We start from the raw sequence: 20,690 nt of genomic DNA, 5'->3' as shown, positions 1-20,690 counted from the left end.
GCCAAGTCATGAACCGAGATCCCTCCTTTGCATTGTTATCATTGTCATTATAGCCATTGGTTTCAACATCCTGTTATATGTAACATTTTGAGGTCTTTTTCCCATTCAAAAGATTTTATAATTTTTTTATTTGCTATTGTAGACAAAGGATTCTTTACTACTAATAATAAGAATTTGAAATTAGTGCCTTGTGCTCAATGGCTGCGCATTATTATTTAGTTATTTGTTTAGACGGCAATAAAGTTTTTTTTTTTTTTTTCAATCAAGGAGATGTTTCCTGGAATAACATGCCTAAGTCTATTTTGTAAACAATGCCACTTTGTGTAATATTTTTCCAGTTTATAAAACTGGTTTTAACTAGGGTTGCAAGAATAATTATAATCAAGGCTGCAAACACATTATCCTGCCTCATTCTGTATAAAAACAGCGAGCCCTGTAGTAAGCAATAAGTCAGCCAAATTGCAATTAGATCATTTCCTCAAATCGTGCAGCCCTGTTGTTAACAATGAATCAATAATTGTTTGTTAATTATTTGATTGCATAACCAGCCTGAGGTCCTTGTGCGTTTATAATTCCCTGCGCACATCTGTTGTTTGTTTCTCTCCTGACTCTTCAGGTTGAAGGGTCTGTCACGGCGCACTCTGGTTCTCCACACATGAGCCCATTAGTCCAGCCCCTCGTTAGCAACGACAACCAGTGCCTTCCTGTAATCACTAATCTAATCATCGGTCATTAGCCAGCAGCATTCATTCTGTTACAACTATAATCCAAATATGTCTGTTTGAGTCAAAACAGATGGAACAGACTCACAGTATGTCCAATTTGTACATTTTATGCAGATTTGAACTGTTTTTTGGTTCAGAATTAGGCAAATTGTAGATACTGGTATCTGTTTTATTGGTCTTTTTTGTTGAACTGGTTTATTGGAAACACAAAGCTCTACATTGTTTCAATTTGTGTATTAATGACAGATTTTGCTTACCTTGCTGGTTGCTGCTAAGCTTTGGTACAATTGTGAAATTATTTCCTTTCGCCTGATATGGCGTTCCCAAAACTTTAATCCCAAAATAGATTTTTCAAAAATATCTATAAACACGGGCTTAAAATTATACTATTAAACCTTGTGCATTGATTTAACTATTTTCCAGAGGGAAGCTATACAAATTTTAGTTACCATAATTCCAATATATTGATAATGCAGTGTATCATGATGTGCAGTTTCAATGTGCTGTTTTTTCTCACACTCCTGTTTTATGACCTTATTATTTGGATGATTTGTTTTACTTGTATGTTTAAATAAAGTAAACATGAAATATTGGGATGGGAGGGACATTGAAAGATATTGAAGGCAGGTGGAGATGAGCTTGCTTTCACATTTGTCTCTCTCACCTCTCTCAGAAAAACAATTTGGCTCGGTTTATTAGCATTCTCTATCAAATCCTTGTTAGCGACCGGACACGGACAACCATTATCCTGAGAAACCAATTCAAACGTGCTATTAATGTGATTTACCACTCCGCCGATACACAATCTGCCACTCTGTACCGGCTACGGAACAAAATGAGAATTTATGTGTGCGAGACGCCCGCTATCTTTTTGAAAGGTCCCACATTATCCATTCTAGCTACTTTTTCACACCTTAGCAGTGACCTTTAACTGAGTAAAAAAGAAATAAAAACCCCAAAGTCTTGGTTTTCCCTGCAAATACCCTAGTATTGTGTTGCCAGTATTACAAGTTTGTGGAAAAGTTAACCCAGATACAAGACGATGCTCAAATTAGTAGGGATAGGCATTAAATCAGTCCCAGCATTGGTTTTGGCCAATATTGACCTTTTGAAAATGTATTTATTTATCAATTTCAAACCGAGATCTGTGTCGACCGATATAGAAAAATCTGCAGATATTTTGTCATTCCCAGTTTATCCTCAGTGCATCAGATTTGTCTTTTTGAACAAACTAATGAGTAAAAATAGAAATAGAGGCTCCATTAGGCTCCACAATCATGCAACACATTATTTTATATCCCTGATTAATACATGTTATTATTTTTACAAAAGTGAAAAGTTATTTGTTATCTTTACTTCAACTCAAGATAGTGACGCGAACCTTGCTATGGATTTTTAAATCTAAATATTGGTGTCGGCAAATATCAGTTATTGTCAGCAAGCCACATATCAGATATCGTAATCAGCGCAAAATAAATCCATATCAAACCATTCCTAATAAATGGAACTAAAATTAGACACTAAATTGGACAAGTGTCTATTCTGAAAGAAATACAAATCACATAAACTTGGCTTTGTATTGTAGTCCAGTTGAATTAGTTAATGATTTCTAATAATCTAATAAGTCATGATTGATTGATCACTGCTGGTTTCTGATTTTTGCTCAGCTGCATGACTCCGTGGAGATAAACAAGTTAAAGCCAAACCCTGGAATATTCTTGGAGCGCATCAGTTTAATGCCGTACTGTTTCCGTACCAAGTCTGTCAGGTCATGTTTTTCAAGATGTTCTTAGTGTAATAAAAACCTCTGTAATGAAATAAATGCTTTTCTTTTAGTCTATTTTCTGTCTGCAATGGTACGCGGTGTAATATTGTTTGGAGTGTTAATCCGTTGCCTGCAACGAGTCTATTTTGGGGCAAACGGCGCAGACTGGCGTTGTGCGAGTGGAAGCGTTATGTTGGGTGCACTTCTGACATGCTGGAGCAGAAAGGAGGGAGGCGTGTACCTGACAAGCTGTTCTTTAGCTCTGAGTGTAGGTGTCAAGTGCACTGCAGGCACTAGCAAGGACCCATGGGGAAGCTACAGTCACCGCTGCCAGCTAATATGGACACAGATGAAACAAATGTACAAGGTTTTAAAGAGGGTGTAGGAGTGTAATACAGGGATAAACCATAATGCTGCAATTTGAAGGGATAATTGATGTGAAACATGCTTTTAAAGTTGAAAAGAAGCAATATAGCAGTACATTTCTTATTTCTTTTCTGTACAATGGATTTGTCTGGCCATTATATAAGGCTTAACATGTATAAGCAGGCTATTTTATAAAGCTACTTTGAGTGCCTTGAAGGTGGAAAAGCACTGTCTAAATAGTGACCATTTACCATTTATTTAATCAAGAATCACAATAATTCAGGTCACAATTTAATCATGAAGTAAATAATTATTATTTTGATGATTTTAAAGCTAATATTGTGTAATTTGACTTCAATATACACTTCAAAAGTAGCAAACCTACATGTTTTTTAATTTTTTATTTTTTTAATCTGGCTGTTGATGTAATTTCATGAGGAATAGTCGTCATGACCTGTAACTTGGTCTGGTAGTGTCATCCACATTAAGCATTAACATCTCAAGAGGCAAGAAAGCAGATGTTCAAATAATGAGGATTTAAAAAGTTTAGATAATGACAAGACTGATAATCTTCATGTGGATTTATCATTACAGTTTACATGGAAATGGGAAACGTACTTGAAATGCATGGATTTCTCGGTCTCCTAAACACATCTGATCGCTGACATGATCTGAGGTTGCCATGGAGACTATTGAATTGCAGACCCTTTCACCGTGGGTTCAAACCACAATGTATCCGTATTAGTAATAACCATGTCAACACTTAAAGAACATAATCGGGTTAATATACAGTCTTAAAAAAGAACGTCAATATTTTTGTGTGATAAATGGAAGGTGCTGAAAGACTGGACTGAATTAGCTCTGGCTTTGTACTCCACATTGAAAGAACGACTTGTACAATTGCATTATCTAATGGCATCATTTTAAAGTGCCATCTAGCTACAGTACATTACACTCTAAAAAGATACAGATCATTCTTTAAAAACCCAACATTTAAACCATGATGTATGACGCAATAAGAGTAGTAACTTTCAAGTCAAACGATCTTCACAAATAATGCAATCATATGTTTGGGCTATGAACCACTGTAAATGTCTAAATATAAACCAAAATATATAAGTCCGTCTAAGGAAAAGCAAAAGGCTGAATCAGTGTTTAAATGTTTTTGTTTCACACTTAGAGAGCCCCTCTGACTCAGTGGTTCTACCCCAGGAAATGTTGAATAAAACCTGTTTCCAAAAAGTGTAAACAAATGAGAACAAATCTCCTTATAAACAGGACTGCAAGAGCCACTTGTACATGAGTCTGTGTAGTCAGATACACAGTAGGAGAACTACTAATGCTGCTTTAGGTTGCATATAAAGAGAGAAAGCGTAAACAAAGAGGGACAAATCTGTACTGCAGTATATTCACTCAGCAGGAAATGGACTATAAACATACTCCAGGCAACTTCTGTTGTGATTTCGGCCATTAGAAAAATACATTGAATTGACTTGAATTGAAGCATAGCCTGATTGTGCAGTTCCTCTGCAACTTTATCATAGTACGTAGTAGTAGACTAATGTAATAGTCTAGTCCCTAGACTATTACATTAGTCTACTACTAGGCCCCTAGGGCCACAAATGCCCAGGTCTGGCCTAGTGTAATCTGTTGCCACACTGAGTGAACACAGTCCCGCTTGTCCACGCCAGGAACTGTTTTAGCTTCAGTTCAGCCCAGGTGAACATCTGATCACACGGTGTGTCTCGGGACAAAATATCTCCAGCAGGTTTCTCATAATTTTAGTTTCTATCTGGCTGTAGCATTTGAAAACCTTTTAACACTTGAGAAAGAGACAAGTTTTTTTCAAATTGAGTAAGATTCACTCTATGGCTGGTTTGTATCCAAGCGAGTGTAGAGGGAGAGCGACTTAACTGAACACAAAGAGCTCAGATGGTACGCCAGCCAACAGCCAACCGACCCATCGGGAAATCTGCCGACTCTGCGGATTAGCCTGGTTTACAAGAGTTTCACCTTTTCAACTATTGATTTTCATGATTTATTTTCACTTGTATAGCTGGGGCTCATTTTACTATCAGTTCACCTGAGCTCTTTAACAAAGTCTATAAAATCCCTACAGGCAATGGCTACGCAATCCCTGGAATTTATTTAGCAACATTAATTTATACTTTGGTGGTGTTGACATCTGGATACAGAGCTGGTCAGTGAAGCGTACAAGACCACAGCTCTAGTGTGCAATTACAGCAGCACTGGGCCGAGTCGAGCCCAGAATAAAAGCAGCAGAGTTTGATTGCATCTCTCTCATTTGCCACCCCCCTACAGAGACCCAGCCTTTCACCTGAGAGACGCTTAATTATCACTATCAGCTATTTCAGGCCATTCTTCTGGCCACGCGGCGCCGCACAAGAAAATATCATTCAGTATAGACAGATAAAAAGCTGCCAAACTGATTATGTAGGTGAGGTCTGCTGAACGGAACTGATAAGACTTTGTGGAGCTTATTATGGAAAGTGGGAACCTTTAGTGCGCTTTACATTTAGAGTTAAAAGATCTGCTAAATACAAGAAAGCAATGCACCTTAAAATGTGTCAATATTGGGGCTAGATTAACCCCAACAGAAAATTGTAAGGGATGTACAGTGTTGGGAAGAATACTTTTGAAAATAGTTACACAACATATTCTGTTACATGGTGCAGTCAAGAGCACTGTGTTCTGAATACTCAGAATATTTTCACTGCACATTATATTGTATAAACGTGACATAGGATTAAAACAACTTTACTTTCACTGTTTGTTTTGCTTTTACTTATCACTTATTGGCGACAGAAACACCTCACACATACTCACCACAAGTTCTGTGTTTATTTTCTCACTTATGCTATGCAGTTTGGAGCCTAAACTACATGAGCAAATCCTTTAATGTTCTCTAATGATTTTGGAAAAGTATTGTAATACAGTTAATCTAAAATAGTATTCTGTACATTTTTGGTACATATATCTAGTTGCTCTCTAACACTGGGGAAGTATAAGGGCTTAACATTATAGGTCCCATAATTGCTCCTGATATTACTGAGTGTCCACACCCTTCTTGTCTCTACGCAGAGATCTTATTGCTTTTCCTGGAATACTGAACAGAAATGCTCCCAACTCCCTATATGTATATATATATATATATATATATATATATATATATATATATATATATATTGACTGCAGAACAGATCAAGGCTGTCTACATGTGGACTTTAAGGGTTAATAAAACAGAACTACAGAAACTTGTATAATTTAACATTTTGTTGACGCCCTTTGAATATTTGTATCAAAAGTTTCAGTTGAGTTATGTTGAGTATATTGAGTTTGTTGTTGACTTAATCAAAGTTTACGAATTGGTTTGATTTGACATTTTGAATACAATAAAAAAAATAAGGGAGAGTTATTGCGACCTGCGGGCTCGGCACAGGACATAAAACCTAAATCAGGTAGTGGTGCTTTAAATTTCCAGTGGCGTTATAAAAGGAACAAATCAAATTGAAGTACTCTCATTTAGACATTTATATTTCGAGTGTATTGTAGCCGTATTGTAAGCAGTCAAACACACAATTGAATTACAGTTGTTTAAAATGCTTCTATCTTCTCTCCAGCCTGCAGATAAGGATGGAGGTCTGCCCAAACAAGTGGGGAACAAGACGGAGTGCGGCCTGCTGGGACTGGTGCTGGACCTGAAGAGGGACTACCAGCCCATGCGAAACCAGATCCCAGAGGAGAAACTCTACAAAGTCTACACCTTCAACTCGGTCCGCAAGTCCATGAGCACCGTCATCAAGCTGCCTGACGGGAACTTCCGCATGTACAGCAAAGGCGCCTCTGAAATCGTCCTCAAAAAGTGAGTCGCATTATATATTAGGGCTGCAACCACTAATCCACTAATAGTTACTAGTCGACTATAAACAATAATCAGAAGAAAATACGAAAAGACAGTGAAATACACTTTTTTTTCAATTATACATTTTATTTGTAAATCCTCATCTCGAACCTTTATTTTGTTAAAAAATATAAATTTAAAAGCCTTAATTTATGATAGAAATAATCATCTGACTAGTCACCAAATAGAAAAAAATAATCTTTGACTAGTTGACAACTAAAATAACCGTTAGTGACAGCCGTATTATATTTAACGGTTTATTGTTTATTTACATTGGATTTATTTCTAGGTTTATCACAGAAATGGATTTATTGAGTGATGCTGCTGTCTTTGTTATAAATGTTTGGCATGTGTTTTAGAGTGTAAAGTCCAAATTATGATTCATTTATTATACACCTAGTCACAATTGATCAGAATAATTGTTGCAGCCCTATTCTTAAGACACACTCTTTAAGTAGTTACAAAAGCAACTTGCTCACAAGGACGCTGCCAAATATGTATTCACACACAAAATAAGTAGTCTACTCTTTAATAACTTTGAAACCAGTGAGCATTTGTTTTTTATTTTATTGTATTTATTTTACCAGGTGAGAACCCAACGAGCAACCAAAGCTAATGTGTGCAGCTTCTCAGATATTGGATGTTTCTTACTAGACGTCTTGTCCTTCAGATGTAACCATATTCTGAACGAGGTCGGCGAGTCCCGGGTCTTTCGTCCGCGGGACAAAGACGAGATGGTGAAGAAGGTGATCGAGCCGATGGCGTCTGAAGGACTCCGGACTATTTGCGTGGCGTACCGTGACTTCCCCGGCTCGCCCGAACCCAGCTGGGACGACGAGAACAACATCCTGAACGACCTGGTCGCCATCTGTGTGGTGGGCATCGAAGACCCCGTCAGGCCAGAGGTGAATAACACGATTTACGGTTGTACAGCAGCTATAAGAACAGGCAAACTTAGTCGGTTTTATTACTTGAATATACTGTACATAGAAGAGTGACAAATACTCAAAAAGTAAAAGTAGTACATTAAGAAATCGACTTAAGTACACATTTTTTACTATATTTGACTTATGCGTTAAATTAAGTGATTTCGATCAAGAATTGTGCTGAATTTTGGAGCAATTTTAATCCATCCTTCTATCCATTTTCTACCGCTTGTTCCCTTTCGGGGTCACGGGTGACTGGTGCCTATCCCAGTGACTTTGGGCCTTAGGCGGGTTGCCACCGTGCACCCCCAATTTTAATTAATCAATTTCTTAATTTTCTACTTAATTCCTTGTGTATATTTTTGTTTGCTCTAAGTTAATGCTTGAACTCAAAACCTTTACGCAGGCTCTCACCTAAAAATAACACCTAAAGCTATATGGAAAGTACTTTTTAAAAATGTAGTGGAGTAGAAAGTACAGATACCTGCTCTCAAATGTAGTGAAGTCAAAGTAAAAAGTTTGTTTCCTCTGTCAAAATTATTTAAACAAAGTACAGACACCTAAAAATATGGTATTTTTACTATCAATCACTGAGAACAAGATGTTGCATTTCTAATCTGTACTATTTTTGAATAAATTGGCTCTCATCTGCTCCTTCAACTATAATTTCTGTTTCTACCACACAGTTTTTAGTTCTAACAATCCCAAATATGACAGAAAAGTGTGTTACAGGGCAAATGTCAGTGTTTTAGTGGATTTTCAGTGTACTCTGTGTGTCTGTGGGTGTCGTATGTCACCGTGACAAGAACACTTAGAAAAAAATAAGAAACGGCGCAGACTAAGAAGTAAATGGAGAGAATATATTTGAAATTAAACTTCAAATAGCATTAGAAATAGAGGAAAAGCTATTCATCAAACAATTTAGCATTATAGTTTATCATTTGTTATCAAGCTTTTTATGTTTTCCTTCATTATGGGACTTTTCTGGTTGCGGGACATTTTTGCTTTGCCTGGAATGTTCAATTAGTAGCAATAAACATATTTATCTCCATGGAGACTAGCAAGTGGAAGCACCATAAGAATGTTAGTTGTTTGTAAGATTATGAGCAAAAAAGCTTGTGTCCTTCAATAGTTTTGCGCCATGCTGCGTAACATTCCAGTCAAAGCAAAAACAAGCAGGTGGCGGACCTTCCATCAGAAGGTGATATTTTACATCAGACATTCTATAAACATGCATATTCTAGAAAACAATTTTGTAATTTTATGTTCTTTAATCTCTTAGATCAGGGGTGGGCAAACTACGGCCGCGGGCCACATCTGACCCGTTTGTCTTTATAATCCGGCCCGCCAAACATGCCAAGTGATATTTAAAACATTTTTTTCTTTTTTTTTTCTTTTTTGCCCTCAGGCATCTCTCTGCACTTGTATCCTTAATAAATATGGCGTGAAATGAATTAAATAATAGATTCAATAGCCTATATTCGACAGATTTGTTTTATTTTTCACACCAATGATCGCGGCCCTCCGCTACTTGCATGGATTCGATTCATGAGTTTCATTTTGCAACATTCTGATGACTTTTCCCCATTGAAAAGCTATATTTTGTTTTGAATCATCAATCACTATGGCAACTATGTCCTAATTCTTCATCATCCTGAAATCCATAGATACAGCACTTGTTATTTGATTGTACTTATGTTCTCCATTAAGCTCATCGAAATGCATTTATTATTCATTACCACTCAAAAATTCAACCGTATATTTTTCGTTTCTCTTTTGGCTTAAAAGGACTGTCTTGGATAGTGTTTTCCTTCTTCTTATGGAGTTGTAACAGTATCAGTTGGTGGCCAGAGCAGCATTAACAGCTCTTTACTGTCTAGTGATGTATGCGGATGGTTTGGCATTGCCCTGAATTGGTCTCGATCCATATACAGTAAACGTATCAGTTAAGCCGTCGTTCCAATGCTCTTCCAACGCCCGCCAAGATATTTTAATGAATACTGGATTCGTGAGAAGTGTGGAATAAAATGTGGCTGTCATATTGTTATGCAGGAGTGGAATAAGCAGTTTTGTCAGCTCCTGTCCAGGTAGAGCCGGGCTGTAAGTGACTGCTGCATAATTTAGCTCTTCTTTCATTCGCACCATCCCCCTCCTCACTCTCAAACGGTCCTCGTCTCCTCCTATCTGCGCTGATGTTTCCTCCCGCATCTCCTCCATACATGTTCCGGCCGTGTCAGGCCCCTCCCGGGGAAAAGGTGTTATGTAATCCACTCGAGTGATCAAGCAATTACGCAAATGTGAGCCGCAATTACCTTGGATTCTGATAGACCTTGACTCAAAGTGCTTATCGTCTATCATTTGGCAGCAAAGTGTACAATGCTTTATACTCCGGTGACCTGTTTTGTACTTCATAGTAGGTGTTGTTGGAATATCAGTAGGAGTATGAGTTGTAGCAGTAATTAGAGCTGTGAAATTAATTTAGTTTTAATCAAATGCAGTTCCAATGTTTTAAACTCGTCAATGATCAGCCTGGGGCTTTTTAATCGAGGGGCCTTCAATCCTTTGTCAGGAGCTAAATGTGTTTATAGATGTTAGATGCTAATACGGCTGTTAATTACAGCAATATCAACATAATTGCGATATTTGACACATTTCATGTTTTTGACGCAGTCCTTTCAGATGTATTGAAACTAAAATGTGTATTGTACTCTGTCAATATATAAGCAAAAAACATAATAATAATAATAATAATAACTTTTATTTATATAGCGCTTTTCAGTGACCCAAAGACGCTGAACATGCTGAAATATATAAAAAAAGGGGGGGGGGTATTTACAGACAGGGGGGGACAACACGTACAATACACATTAATATACAGATAAAATGAACAAGACAGAAGAAGTAGAGAGAAAAAGATGGGGATGTAACAGGGGGTAGAAGTGTAGGCAATGGGGTAGAGGAGGCTAGGGGTAGGGGAGGTCATAGGCTTGGGTGAAGAGGTATGTTTTGAGGCGGGATTTGAATGTTGTGAGTGAGGGAGAGTGGCGGACAGGTTGGGGGAGGGAGTTCCAGAGTCGGGGTGCTGTTCGGGAGAATGCTCTGTCGCCAAAAGTTTTGAGTCGGGATGTTGGTGCAGTCAGGGTGAGAGAGGAGGAGGATCGGAGAGCTCGGGTGGGGCGGTGGGGGATGAGGAGGTCAGACAGGTAGGGGTAAAAAACATTTTTCATTTAAAACACACATTTACATGAAAAAACTGTAAACTTCGGACAGATGGAGAATGTTGGTCACTCTTATACTGAGTTTCTTGCAATTTCATATTTTTACTTGACTATCGTTACACAGATCTGACTTGTAACTTAGTGGTTTGGGTGCGTCTCCTGTCCATGTCATTTTGTGGAACATTTCTGTCAAAGCAATATCATGTTTATGGAGAAGTGCAGGCAGACCCTCCACCAGGACAGTCCCTCCACCAGGACAAACCCTCCACCAGGACAGACCCTCCACCAGGACAGTCCCTCCACCAGGACAGTCCCTCCACCAGGACAGTCCCTCCACCAGGACAGTCCCTCCACCAGGACAGACCCTCCACCAGGACAGTCCCTCCACCAGGACAAACCCTCCACCAGGACAGACCCTCCACCAGGACAGTCCCTCCACCAGGACAGTCCCTCCACCAGGACAGTCCCTCCACCAGGACAGACGCTCCACCAGGACAAACCCTCCACCAGGACAGACCCTCCACCAGGACAGTCCCTCCACCAGGACAGACCCTCCACCAGGACAGTCCCTCCACCAGGACAGTCCCTCCACCAGGACAGACCCTCCACCAGGACAGTCCCTCCACCAGGACAGTCCCTCCACCAGGACAGTCCCTCCACCAGGACAGTCCCTCCACCAGGACAGACGCTCCACCAGGACAAACCCTCCACCAGGACAGACCCTCCACCAGGACAGTCCCTCCACCAGGACAGACCCTCCACCAGGACAGTCCCTCCACCAGGACAGTCCCTCCACCAGGACAGACGCTCCACCAGGACAAACCCTCCACCAGGACAGACCCTCCACCAGGACAGTCCCTCCACCAGGACAGTCCCTCCACCAGGACAGACCCTCCACCAGGACAGACCCTCCACCAGGACAGTCCCTCCACCAGGACAAACCCTCCACCAGGACAGACCCTCCACCAGGACAGTCCCTCCACCAGGACAGTCCCTCCACCAGGACAGACCCTCCACCAGGACAGTCCCTCCACCAGGACAGACCCTCCACCAGGACAGACCCTCCACCAGGACAGTCCCTCCACCAGGACAGACCCTCCACCAGGACAGTCCCTCCACCAGGACAGACCCTCCACCAGGACAGTCCCTCCACCAGGACAGTCCCTCCACCAGGACAGACCCTCCACCAGGACAGTCCCTCCACCAGGACAGACCCTCCACCAGGACAGTCCCTCCACCAGGACAGTCCCTCCACCAGGACAGACCCTCCACCAGGACAGTCCCTCCACCAGGACAGACCCTCCACCAGGACAGTCCCTCCACCAGGACAGACCCTCCACCAGGACAGACCCTCCACCAGGACAGGACAGACCCTCCACCAGACCCTCCACCAGGACAGTCCCCCCACCAGGACAGACCTGGTAGTCCCTCCACCAGGACAGACCCTCCACCAGGACAGACCCTCCACCAGGACAGGACAGACCCTCCACCAGACCCTCCACCAGGACAGTCCCCCCACCAGGACAGACCCTCCACCAGGACAGTCCCTCCACCAGGACAGTCCCTCCACCAGGACAGACCCTCCACCAGGACAGACCCTTCACCAGGACAGTCCCTCCACCAGGACAGACCCTCCACCAGGACAGACCCTCCACCAGACCCTCCACCAGGACAGTCCCCCCACCAGAACAGTCCCTCCACCAGGAGAGGACAGACCCTCCACCAGGACAGTCCCTCCACCAGGACAGACCCTCCACCAGGACAGACCCTCCACCAGGACAGACCCTCCACCAGGACAGTCCCTCCACCAGGACAGTCCCCCTACCAGGACAGTCCCTCCACCAGGACAAACCCTCCACCAGGACAGTCCCTCCAACAGGACAGGACAGACCCTCCACCAGGACAGTCCCTCTACCAGGACAGACCCTCCACCAAGACAGACCCTCCACCAGGACAGTCCCTCCACCAGGACAGTCCCTCTACCAGGACAGACCCTCCACCAAGACAGACCCTCCACCAGGACAGACCCTCCACCAGGACAGACCCTCCACCAGGACAGTCCTTCCACCAGGACAGTCCCTCCACCAGGACAGTCCCTCCACCAGGAGAGGACAGACCCTCCACCAGGACAGTCCCTCCACCAGGACAGACCCTCCACCAGGACAGACCCTCCACCAGGACAGTTCCTCCACCAGGACAGACCCTCCACCAGGACAGTCCCTCCACCAGGACAGTCCCCCTACCAGGACAGTCCCTCCACCAGGACAAACCCTCCACCAGGACAGTCCCTCCAACAGGTCAGGACAGACCCTCCACCAGGACAGTCCCTCCACCAGGACAGTCCCTCCACCAGGACAGTCCCTCTACCAGGACAGACCCTCCACCAAGACAGACCCTCCACCAGGACAGTCCCTCCACCAGGACAGTCCCTCTACCAGGACAGACCCTCCACCAAGACAGACCCTCCACCAGGACAGACCCTCCACCAGGACAGACCCTCCACCAGGACAGTCCTTCCACCAGGACAGTCCCTCCACCAGGACAGTCCCTCCACCAGGACAGTTACGCACCTTTAACTTGATGTCCTTTTTCAAAGAGATTCTCTTCCTTAAGTGCATTTGACAGGTTTCATGTTTTTCTAAGGCTCTGATATCACTCATGTCATCAATAAGCATAATTTTATCATCAATAAGCATAATTTTAACAAAACTACTGGGACAATTTACACACAACCAACAAAATGTTTTCTGTTTAAACGTTCATTTAACAAAATACAGGTGTTTAACAGCTATTATTATTTGTCAAATCATAACTATTGTGTCATTTATATAGATTTTGGCCCTTGTTTACAGCACGGTTGTTAGGTAACAGTTGTGGGGTCCCCTCTACATGCTCATGTCCAACCAGGAAGTAACATTAGAAACTTGACCAAAACTGTCAAACGGGGGAAAATAGTCAATATAATCACGTTTGCTACGTTTAATGAAATGTGTCATACGCGCTTGAATTACTTTTTACCACTTGAAAACTAATTCATTATCTAATCTAAATATACCGAGCACCATTAGAAAGTAAACTTGTCAAGTCAGAGATGGCATTAAGAGCCGTTTGTGAAAACCAGAAGACTTTGCCTCCAGCTAGAAGGCCACCGGCGGAGGTAAACATGTTTTTGGTCTGTTTATTAGTGTCTAATTTCATCCACTGCTACATGACACTGTCTTAATAAGTGGCTGTTCCGGAGAGACACAGCCCAGGAAGAAGAGGAGCAGCAGCAGCAGCAGGGAGAGGAGAAAAACGAGAGTGTAACTGTATCCATGTTTGACACACAAGAGTTCTCACCTATTGCCTTCTACCCTCTTCCTCCGACCTATCCATTGTATTTTTAATAGGCCCTGGCTCCTCTCTGTACTTGGATGACCGGTCAACCCGAGCGATCAGACTCCAGAAGGTGAAACGGACAGAGGCGAGCACAGATAGGCGGCGGGCAACGTGATATCTTCCCGAGAAAAGGAACACAAAAAAAAAACTAGCTTTCCAGGAATATTCGTTTCAATGGGGCTGTTGTGCGACTGTGGGGCAAGTGCTGACAGGCTAAAGCTGAGAAACGATACCGGGGAATAGCGACAGCAGAACTACACCATGTTTCAATGTTCAAATCAACTGCACTGTGTAGAAGGAGACAGCACATACAGGATAATGTGTAGAAAGAGGGAAACATATTGGAAAACTGTCTATCATAGAGAGAGTGAAAAAGTAGAATCACCAAGTGTATCACCTGTAATTTAAATTATTAAAATAACTGCTAATAGAGCTGATTAAAAATACATTTCTTGTTTGAATGAGTGTAAGGGTTTAAAGTGATAATTATGTTCTTTTCTTTTACCTTTATATTTTATGTTCTATTTTGTGCGATACATAAACCTCGACCAAGACATTTAAAGGCACATTTTTGCTCATTCCTGAATATTGTTTTCGAGATATACATTTTTGTCAATATCACCCCCATGTGTAATGTCAGTGAAAGCATTTTTAAAGATGACACATATATTAAGATATCTATTAAATGCCACAAAATGCAATTTCATTATATTACTCTTCAGATTAGTCAACTGCTCATTGAGAGTTTTATGATACAGTTTTAACTCAAAAGAATGTGGACATTTGGTGACTGAAGTCTTCTAGACAGAGAATACTTACAAATAAAGTGTATTATTTATTAAAATATAGAAATATTGTATTCTAATTTACAATTTTGACTTAATAAATGTATTTTTCTACGTGTTTTAGAGGGTGTATAGTCCTAGTAACGAGTTTAATTCTTAAAATACGATTACAACTACAACATTGCTGCAGCCCTAAATTACATCTGTAAATTTTGTGAAGAATTGCTTAGTAGTAGTCGTAGTAATAGTAATATATTTCATTTTTTATTGTGCTATAAAAGCCTTTGACCCTTTCCATCTCTCATTACCAGCAAAGCCATAAAGCACAGCCCATAAGCAAAGTAGAAAGGTGTTAAAAATGTTGAATCGTTAGTTCAAAGTGTAATAGCAAGAAAAACAGTGCGAGGAAAATGGGGAAAATACACATTTACAACTCTGCTATGTAATGAAGACAAATATTCATGTACAACTTTTGATTGCTTTTCTAGCTTTTATTCATTAAGAACTTTTGCACCCACATTATTGATTCATTTCTCACTTGAAAAGTCACTAAACCATTACTTAACTCACTGCTCAGCATCGCGGCTCATTAAAATGTACAGTAAACATGCGATGGCGGGTTAGCGTGCGCTTTCATCCCGCTGTATGTATATGCCTGAGTTCAAACGGCCTCCTCCTGTGTGTGTGTGTGTGTGTGTGTGTGTGTGTGTGTGTGTGCGTGCGTGCGTGCGTGAGTGTGTGTGAGTGTGTGTGTGTGTGTGTGTGTGCGTTTGTGTGTGGGTGAAGGATACGCGCCCTCCCACCTTCATATGTTGTTTTGTTGCGAGGGAAACTTCATCCATCGCGGCCGTACTCGCTTGTTTACATGTGGGCTGGAGAGCACAGTTCGCCCACATCGACCTCTGACTCCAAGAATGTATGGGATTTGAATTAATACTCCTCTTTACATGCTACTGTATTTATAACCACAGATATGCACGGCTCATGTTTAAAATGCATGATTATTTTTCTTATTTACAGACTGAAAAAGGCTTTTTATAAATGTATGAAATGACACGAATAAATAGGTTGTAGTAGAAATAGTAATATGTGATTTTAGTACTTATGTAAGTGGGTCGTAGTAACAGGAGTAGTTTTTGGTTGTGGTTTTAAAAAAAAACTTCCTTTGTAATATCTCAAAAGATTTAGGCTAAATGAATATAGGCTCAGTAATGATTATGGTGGTAGATACTAGTCTACAAATATTTTTTCATTTAGTTGACTAGTCAAACTATTATTTCTATTCATCCATTTAAAATATTTTTTTAACCAAATTAGGTTGAAATATGGTCGCTGAATGCTTCAAGATAGATAATTTTTATGAATTATGTGTTTTATTGATGAAATTGATAAATAGATTACTCTTTTCGGACATTTGGACTTCATAATGCAGCTGTCTTTGTTATAAAAAGGTGTTTTGGAGTTTAGTCCAGATAACGAGGATCAAAATACAACTAGAGTTATTTTTATAGTCGTGATTAAACGTTGCCTTTTATTTTACACAGTTTTTATTCAACATTTATCCTATTTTATGGTTTATTTACTGTGTTGACTTTATTTCACTATTTGCAGCGCTTTGTTTGTAAAATAAGCTATAGAAACAAAGTGGCAGTGAATATGACTAAATGTCTCCGACGTGTTTGAATGTTCAGGTCCCAGACGCCATCCAGAAGTGTCAGCGTGCGGGCATCACAGTGAGAATGGTGACAGGAGACAACATCAACACGGCCCGAGCTATCGCTATAAAGTGTGGCATTATCCACCCGGGAGAGGACTTCCTGTGCATAGACGGGAAAGAGTTCAACAGGAGGATTCGCAACGAGAAAGGAGAGGTACGGCCATATTTAATAAGATGCCCGTTATGTCTTGTTCCATAGATATTCCATACAGTTTCAATTAGACCTTGCTGCTACATGCTCTACTAGAATATAGTTTACGCAGCTAAAAGTATTTAACGAATGAGAGCAATAGAGTTCCATCAGATCTAAAACCAGGTCTATAACAGGTTTAAACTAGGTCCACGGTTCAAAGTGGGACTGCACTTTTACTACAGCGGATTTACACTAAACTCACTCAAAGGAGGACAAACTGTGGACAAAACTGACTTCACAATTTTGGCCGTACAATTGTGAAAAGAATCTGTTGTCGTAGCTCAAAAAATTGGGTTGTATAGAACTATCTACTACAACTACTATGACCAATTACAACTGATTTATTGCGTCGTCCAAATGTATCCTTGGCACTGGGATTGTCATGTCAGTGAAACTCAGATCAATCAAGTGGGACTGTGAACTGATTTCTACCTAACCAATCCATGTCCCACCCTTTCATTTTATGCAATATTTCCATATATTTCAAACTTGAGGTAGAACAAAGTAAAACCATACTCGGGAAATTCAACTTGACAAGGACTAGACTTCTTTTTTAAAACAGGAAACAGCTGAGGCAGGCCAAGCAACAGACAACTCTGTGCTTTTAAAAATAGCTGGTTATAAAAATACCCGTGTATCCAAGCCCTGGGAAAGACTATTTTACAAGACGTTTTATGTATGAATACTTTTCTGTTTCCAGGTTGAACAGGAGAGAATGGACAAAGTTTGGCCCAAACTGAGAGTCCTGGCTCGGTCCTCCCCGACTGACAAACACACTCTGGTGAAAGGTAATGCATTCAGCTCAGACGCACTGAAATATCATAATATTACACTGGTTTTAGTGTGTTTCAGGGTAACTCGAAGATGCATTTATATACATTAAGAAGACCACAAGAAACATCATTATTCATGATCTTTACACTTTCCTTCACATTGGCTAATACAACATTCCTCTAGTATGGGACCGTCTTTATGAAATCAAACTGTCTAAATGATAATATTAATATGACATAAACAACCAAGGGAAAAATAATTTTATATTTGGATTTCCCTTTTTTATTTACTTAATTTTGCTTCTAAAATTGTCACGATTGTTTTTTTTGTCCTTAAAATCACATTGTGACCATAATAATCATGATCATCAATGAACTGAATAATCCTGTCATTCCTACTTGTAGTGAAATATTACAAACAAGACAAACAAGAAACAAGTTCTACACTAAACCTGTGGCTATATTTATTTCAAACTCAACTAAGACCTTTTTACAGATCTTTGATCATTGCAAAAATATGATCTGATTTTGTTGAGATGTATTTAGCCAATATTTCCACCATGTACAGTACATTGACATACAGACCCTTGAAACATTTGCAAACAAAAGCTTTCTAAATTCTAAAATGGAGGCAAAAGTGAAGTAGAACGCAATGTGATGTCAATGTAGAAACTGTGATTAACCTCTGAATATCACAGTATATGACAAATCAAGGTGGTTATGGCAAATGAAAACCACTCAGAGACATGAGTGATATCAGAGCCTGGTGAAAAGACATGTATTATTAGTTTATTTAAAAAGCTGTTATTATAGATAGACATTTAGCGTTTTTAGTGAAAGAAAGGTTGAACAGCTTTTCATGTATTTACAGATTTATTACACACAAATGACACTGTTTGTAAAGGTCAAACTGATATTCCTACCCTGGAAATTCAAAATCACTGCTCATTTTTTGGGTTAAAACAAATCAACATTTAGATCTGACGTGAGTCGATGAAATCAATGAAAATGTTTTATTATCTAATTCATTTTGCCCCCAGTCGCCTCCATTTGGGGCCTTCTGAACATTCTGATGACATAGCATTTTCAAAGGTCTATGCTGCTGTCTAATATCATTTGATTTGCTGCAGGGATCATTGACAGCACCGCGGTGGAGCAGAGGCAGGTGGTGGCCGTGACAGGAGACGGTACCAACGACGGCCCCGCGCTGAAGAAAGCCGACGTTGGGTTTGCCATGGTGAGTAATGTGTGCTGAGATCCATCTGAGCCCACATCTGCAGAAAGCTTCATCACCTCCGCAGTATTTATAGGTCGTTCATAGGCCACCTTCACCTGTGGGTCTGTGGGGAGAGAGCTCCTTCTTGTGGGTGACGCAGGGAGCGCACACGGGAGTTCCACCAGTGAAACACATGAAAAGGGATTTGTGCATGTGTTTTTATTTTATAGCCTGTTCGTTATGTAGCTTTAAAGTGTAGTAACGTTAAGAATACATTTTATTCATTATGTGCCTTTCAAAAATGGATGGAAATGTGCCAGAGTAGCAATGATTGATCTGAATCATTTTGACTAGTCGACCATTAAAATCATTGTTATTGTAGTTTAATCATTGTAAAATAATCACTTACTTGTTGACTATGTTAAAATTTCCTCTACACAAAATACATGCTTGCTTCATGGTAAATAAGGGTGAGAATGTAATGTAGCTTTGCAAAAAATGAACTGGGGAAACAAGAAACAACCTATTTAAACGTGTATTTGTGATATCATGTGCAATTTCAGTCATACTTAGTAAATATACCGAAGAGACCAAAAATGTTCAGAAATCGTGCTTGTGGGATCAACTTTCACATCTTTCAAAAATGGATATTGTGTGAAAATATTCAGAAGCTAAGCCAAAAATAAGCCAAACATGCTGAAAAACAGACGGGCCCAAGGAGCTCAAAAGGGCGCATTGCCACTTCATTTAGTCATGTTTGCAGCTTCATTGGAGGCAGATTAAATGACACTTAATGGAAGAGTCTTTGCACCTCTTTTGAACCCTGAGAGCCCCCTTAGTCAGTCTAGCCCCGCCCTTTTTAATGCAGAGTCGTCGGACTGCACAGGAAACTACTCATCTCAAGTAAAAGTACAGACACAGGAGCAAAAAAGAATGTAAAAGTAGCACAGAATCCAATCTACTTAACCGAAAGTTTTGACCTACCTGTTTGAAAATATAGTATATAATAAAGTACTTCACACACAACTGTTAACGTGATGATTTTGGGAAAGAATTGAGCTGTATTTTACTCAATCAATGTTCTATGTTTTCGAGTGAATTTCATGTATATATTTTTGTAGCTGGGACTGGACTAAAACCTTTAGGCAGGATCTCACCATGAATGTGCTACAAATAACTCCTCAAGATGTATGAAAAGTACTTCAAATGCACAAGCAGATGATATGAATACTTTCTCTCAAATGTGGTGAAGTAAAAGTAAAAAAATACACTGTAAAAATGACTAAAGTAAAGTACAGATGCCTAAACATTGACAGTACTTTTACTTTTGTTACTTTTTTGTTAAGACAGTGACACTTTCAGCTACACCCCTGTTTTCTTGCTAAATATTTTAGTAACCCGTCTAACTTGATCCTAAAGCCGTTGCATTTTTGTTCGATAAACCAAACAGAGTTGTGGCTTTTCTCTTGCCAGACTGGGACGGACATATGGAAACTAAAAAGCTTTGTGTCATCTTCAGAGCCGTTTGTTACAGATGTTCCACCATGTGCGCGGTTCTGATCGCGTCCCACTGTGGCAGCTTCTGGACAACTATGAACAAACCTGCTGCACGGCCCGTACATTTAGCACGTTTAGTATCAAATGTCTTTCATAAACTCTCTGGACTTCATTATACACACCGAAACTTTTGGCAGTGAAGACCGGAG

General features: G+C 40.5%; 1 protein-coding gene across 2 annotated transcripts in view; it reads left to right on the top strand.

Moving 5' to 3' along the window:
* The window catches only part of atp2b2 (ATPase plasma membrane Ca2+ transporting 2), a 102,659-nt gene that overhangs the window by 70,021 nt on the left and 11,948 nt on the right, over positions 1–20,690 (top strand). For both annotated transcript variants that reach the window (XM_072452675.1, XM_072452674.1), the window contains 5 exons: positions 6,498–6,739; positions 7,449–7,683; positions 16,777–16,956; positions 17,696–17,783; positions 18,899–19,005. In XM_072452675.1, coding sequence (XP_072308776.1) covers positions 6,498–6,739; positions 7,449–7,683; positions 16,777–16,956; positions 17,696–17,783; positions 18,899–19,005 — 852 coding nt within the window. The remainder of the gene's footprint in view (positions 1–6,497; positions 6,740–7,448; positions 7,684–16,776; positions 16,957–17,695; positions 17,784–18,898; positions 19,006–20,690) is intronic.

The sequence above is a fragment of the Eucyclogobius newberryi genome, unplaced genomic scaffold, assembly GCF_026437365.1.
Source record: "Eucyclogobius newberryi isolate DKJ021-1_F unplaced genomic scaffold, fEucNew1.0.hap1 SCAF_19, whole genome shotgun sequence".
NCBI classification, from domain to species: Eukaryota; Metazoa; Chordata; class Actinopteri; order Gobiiformes; family Gobiidae; genus Eucyclogobius; species Eucyclogobius newberryi.
This window is presented reverse-complemented; position numbering and strand designations above follow the sequence as displayed.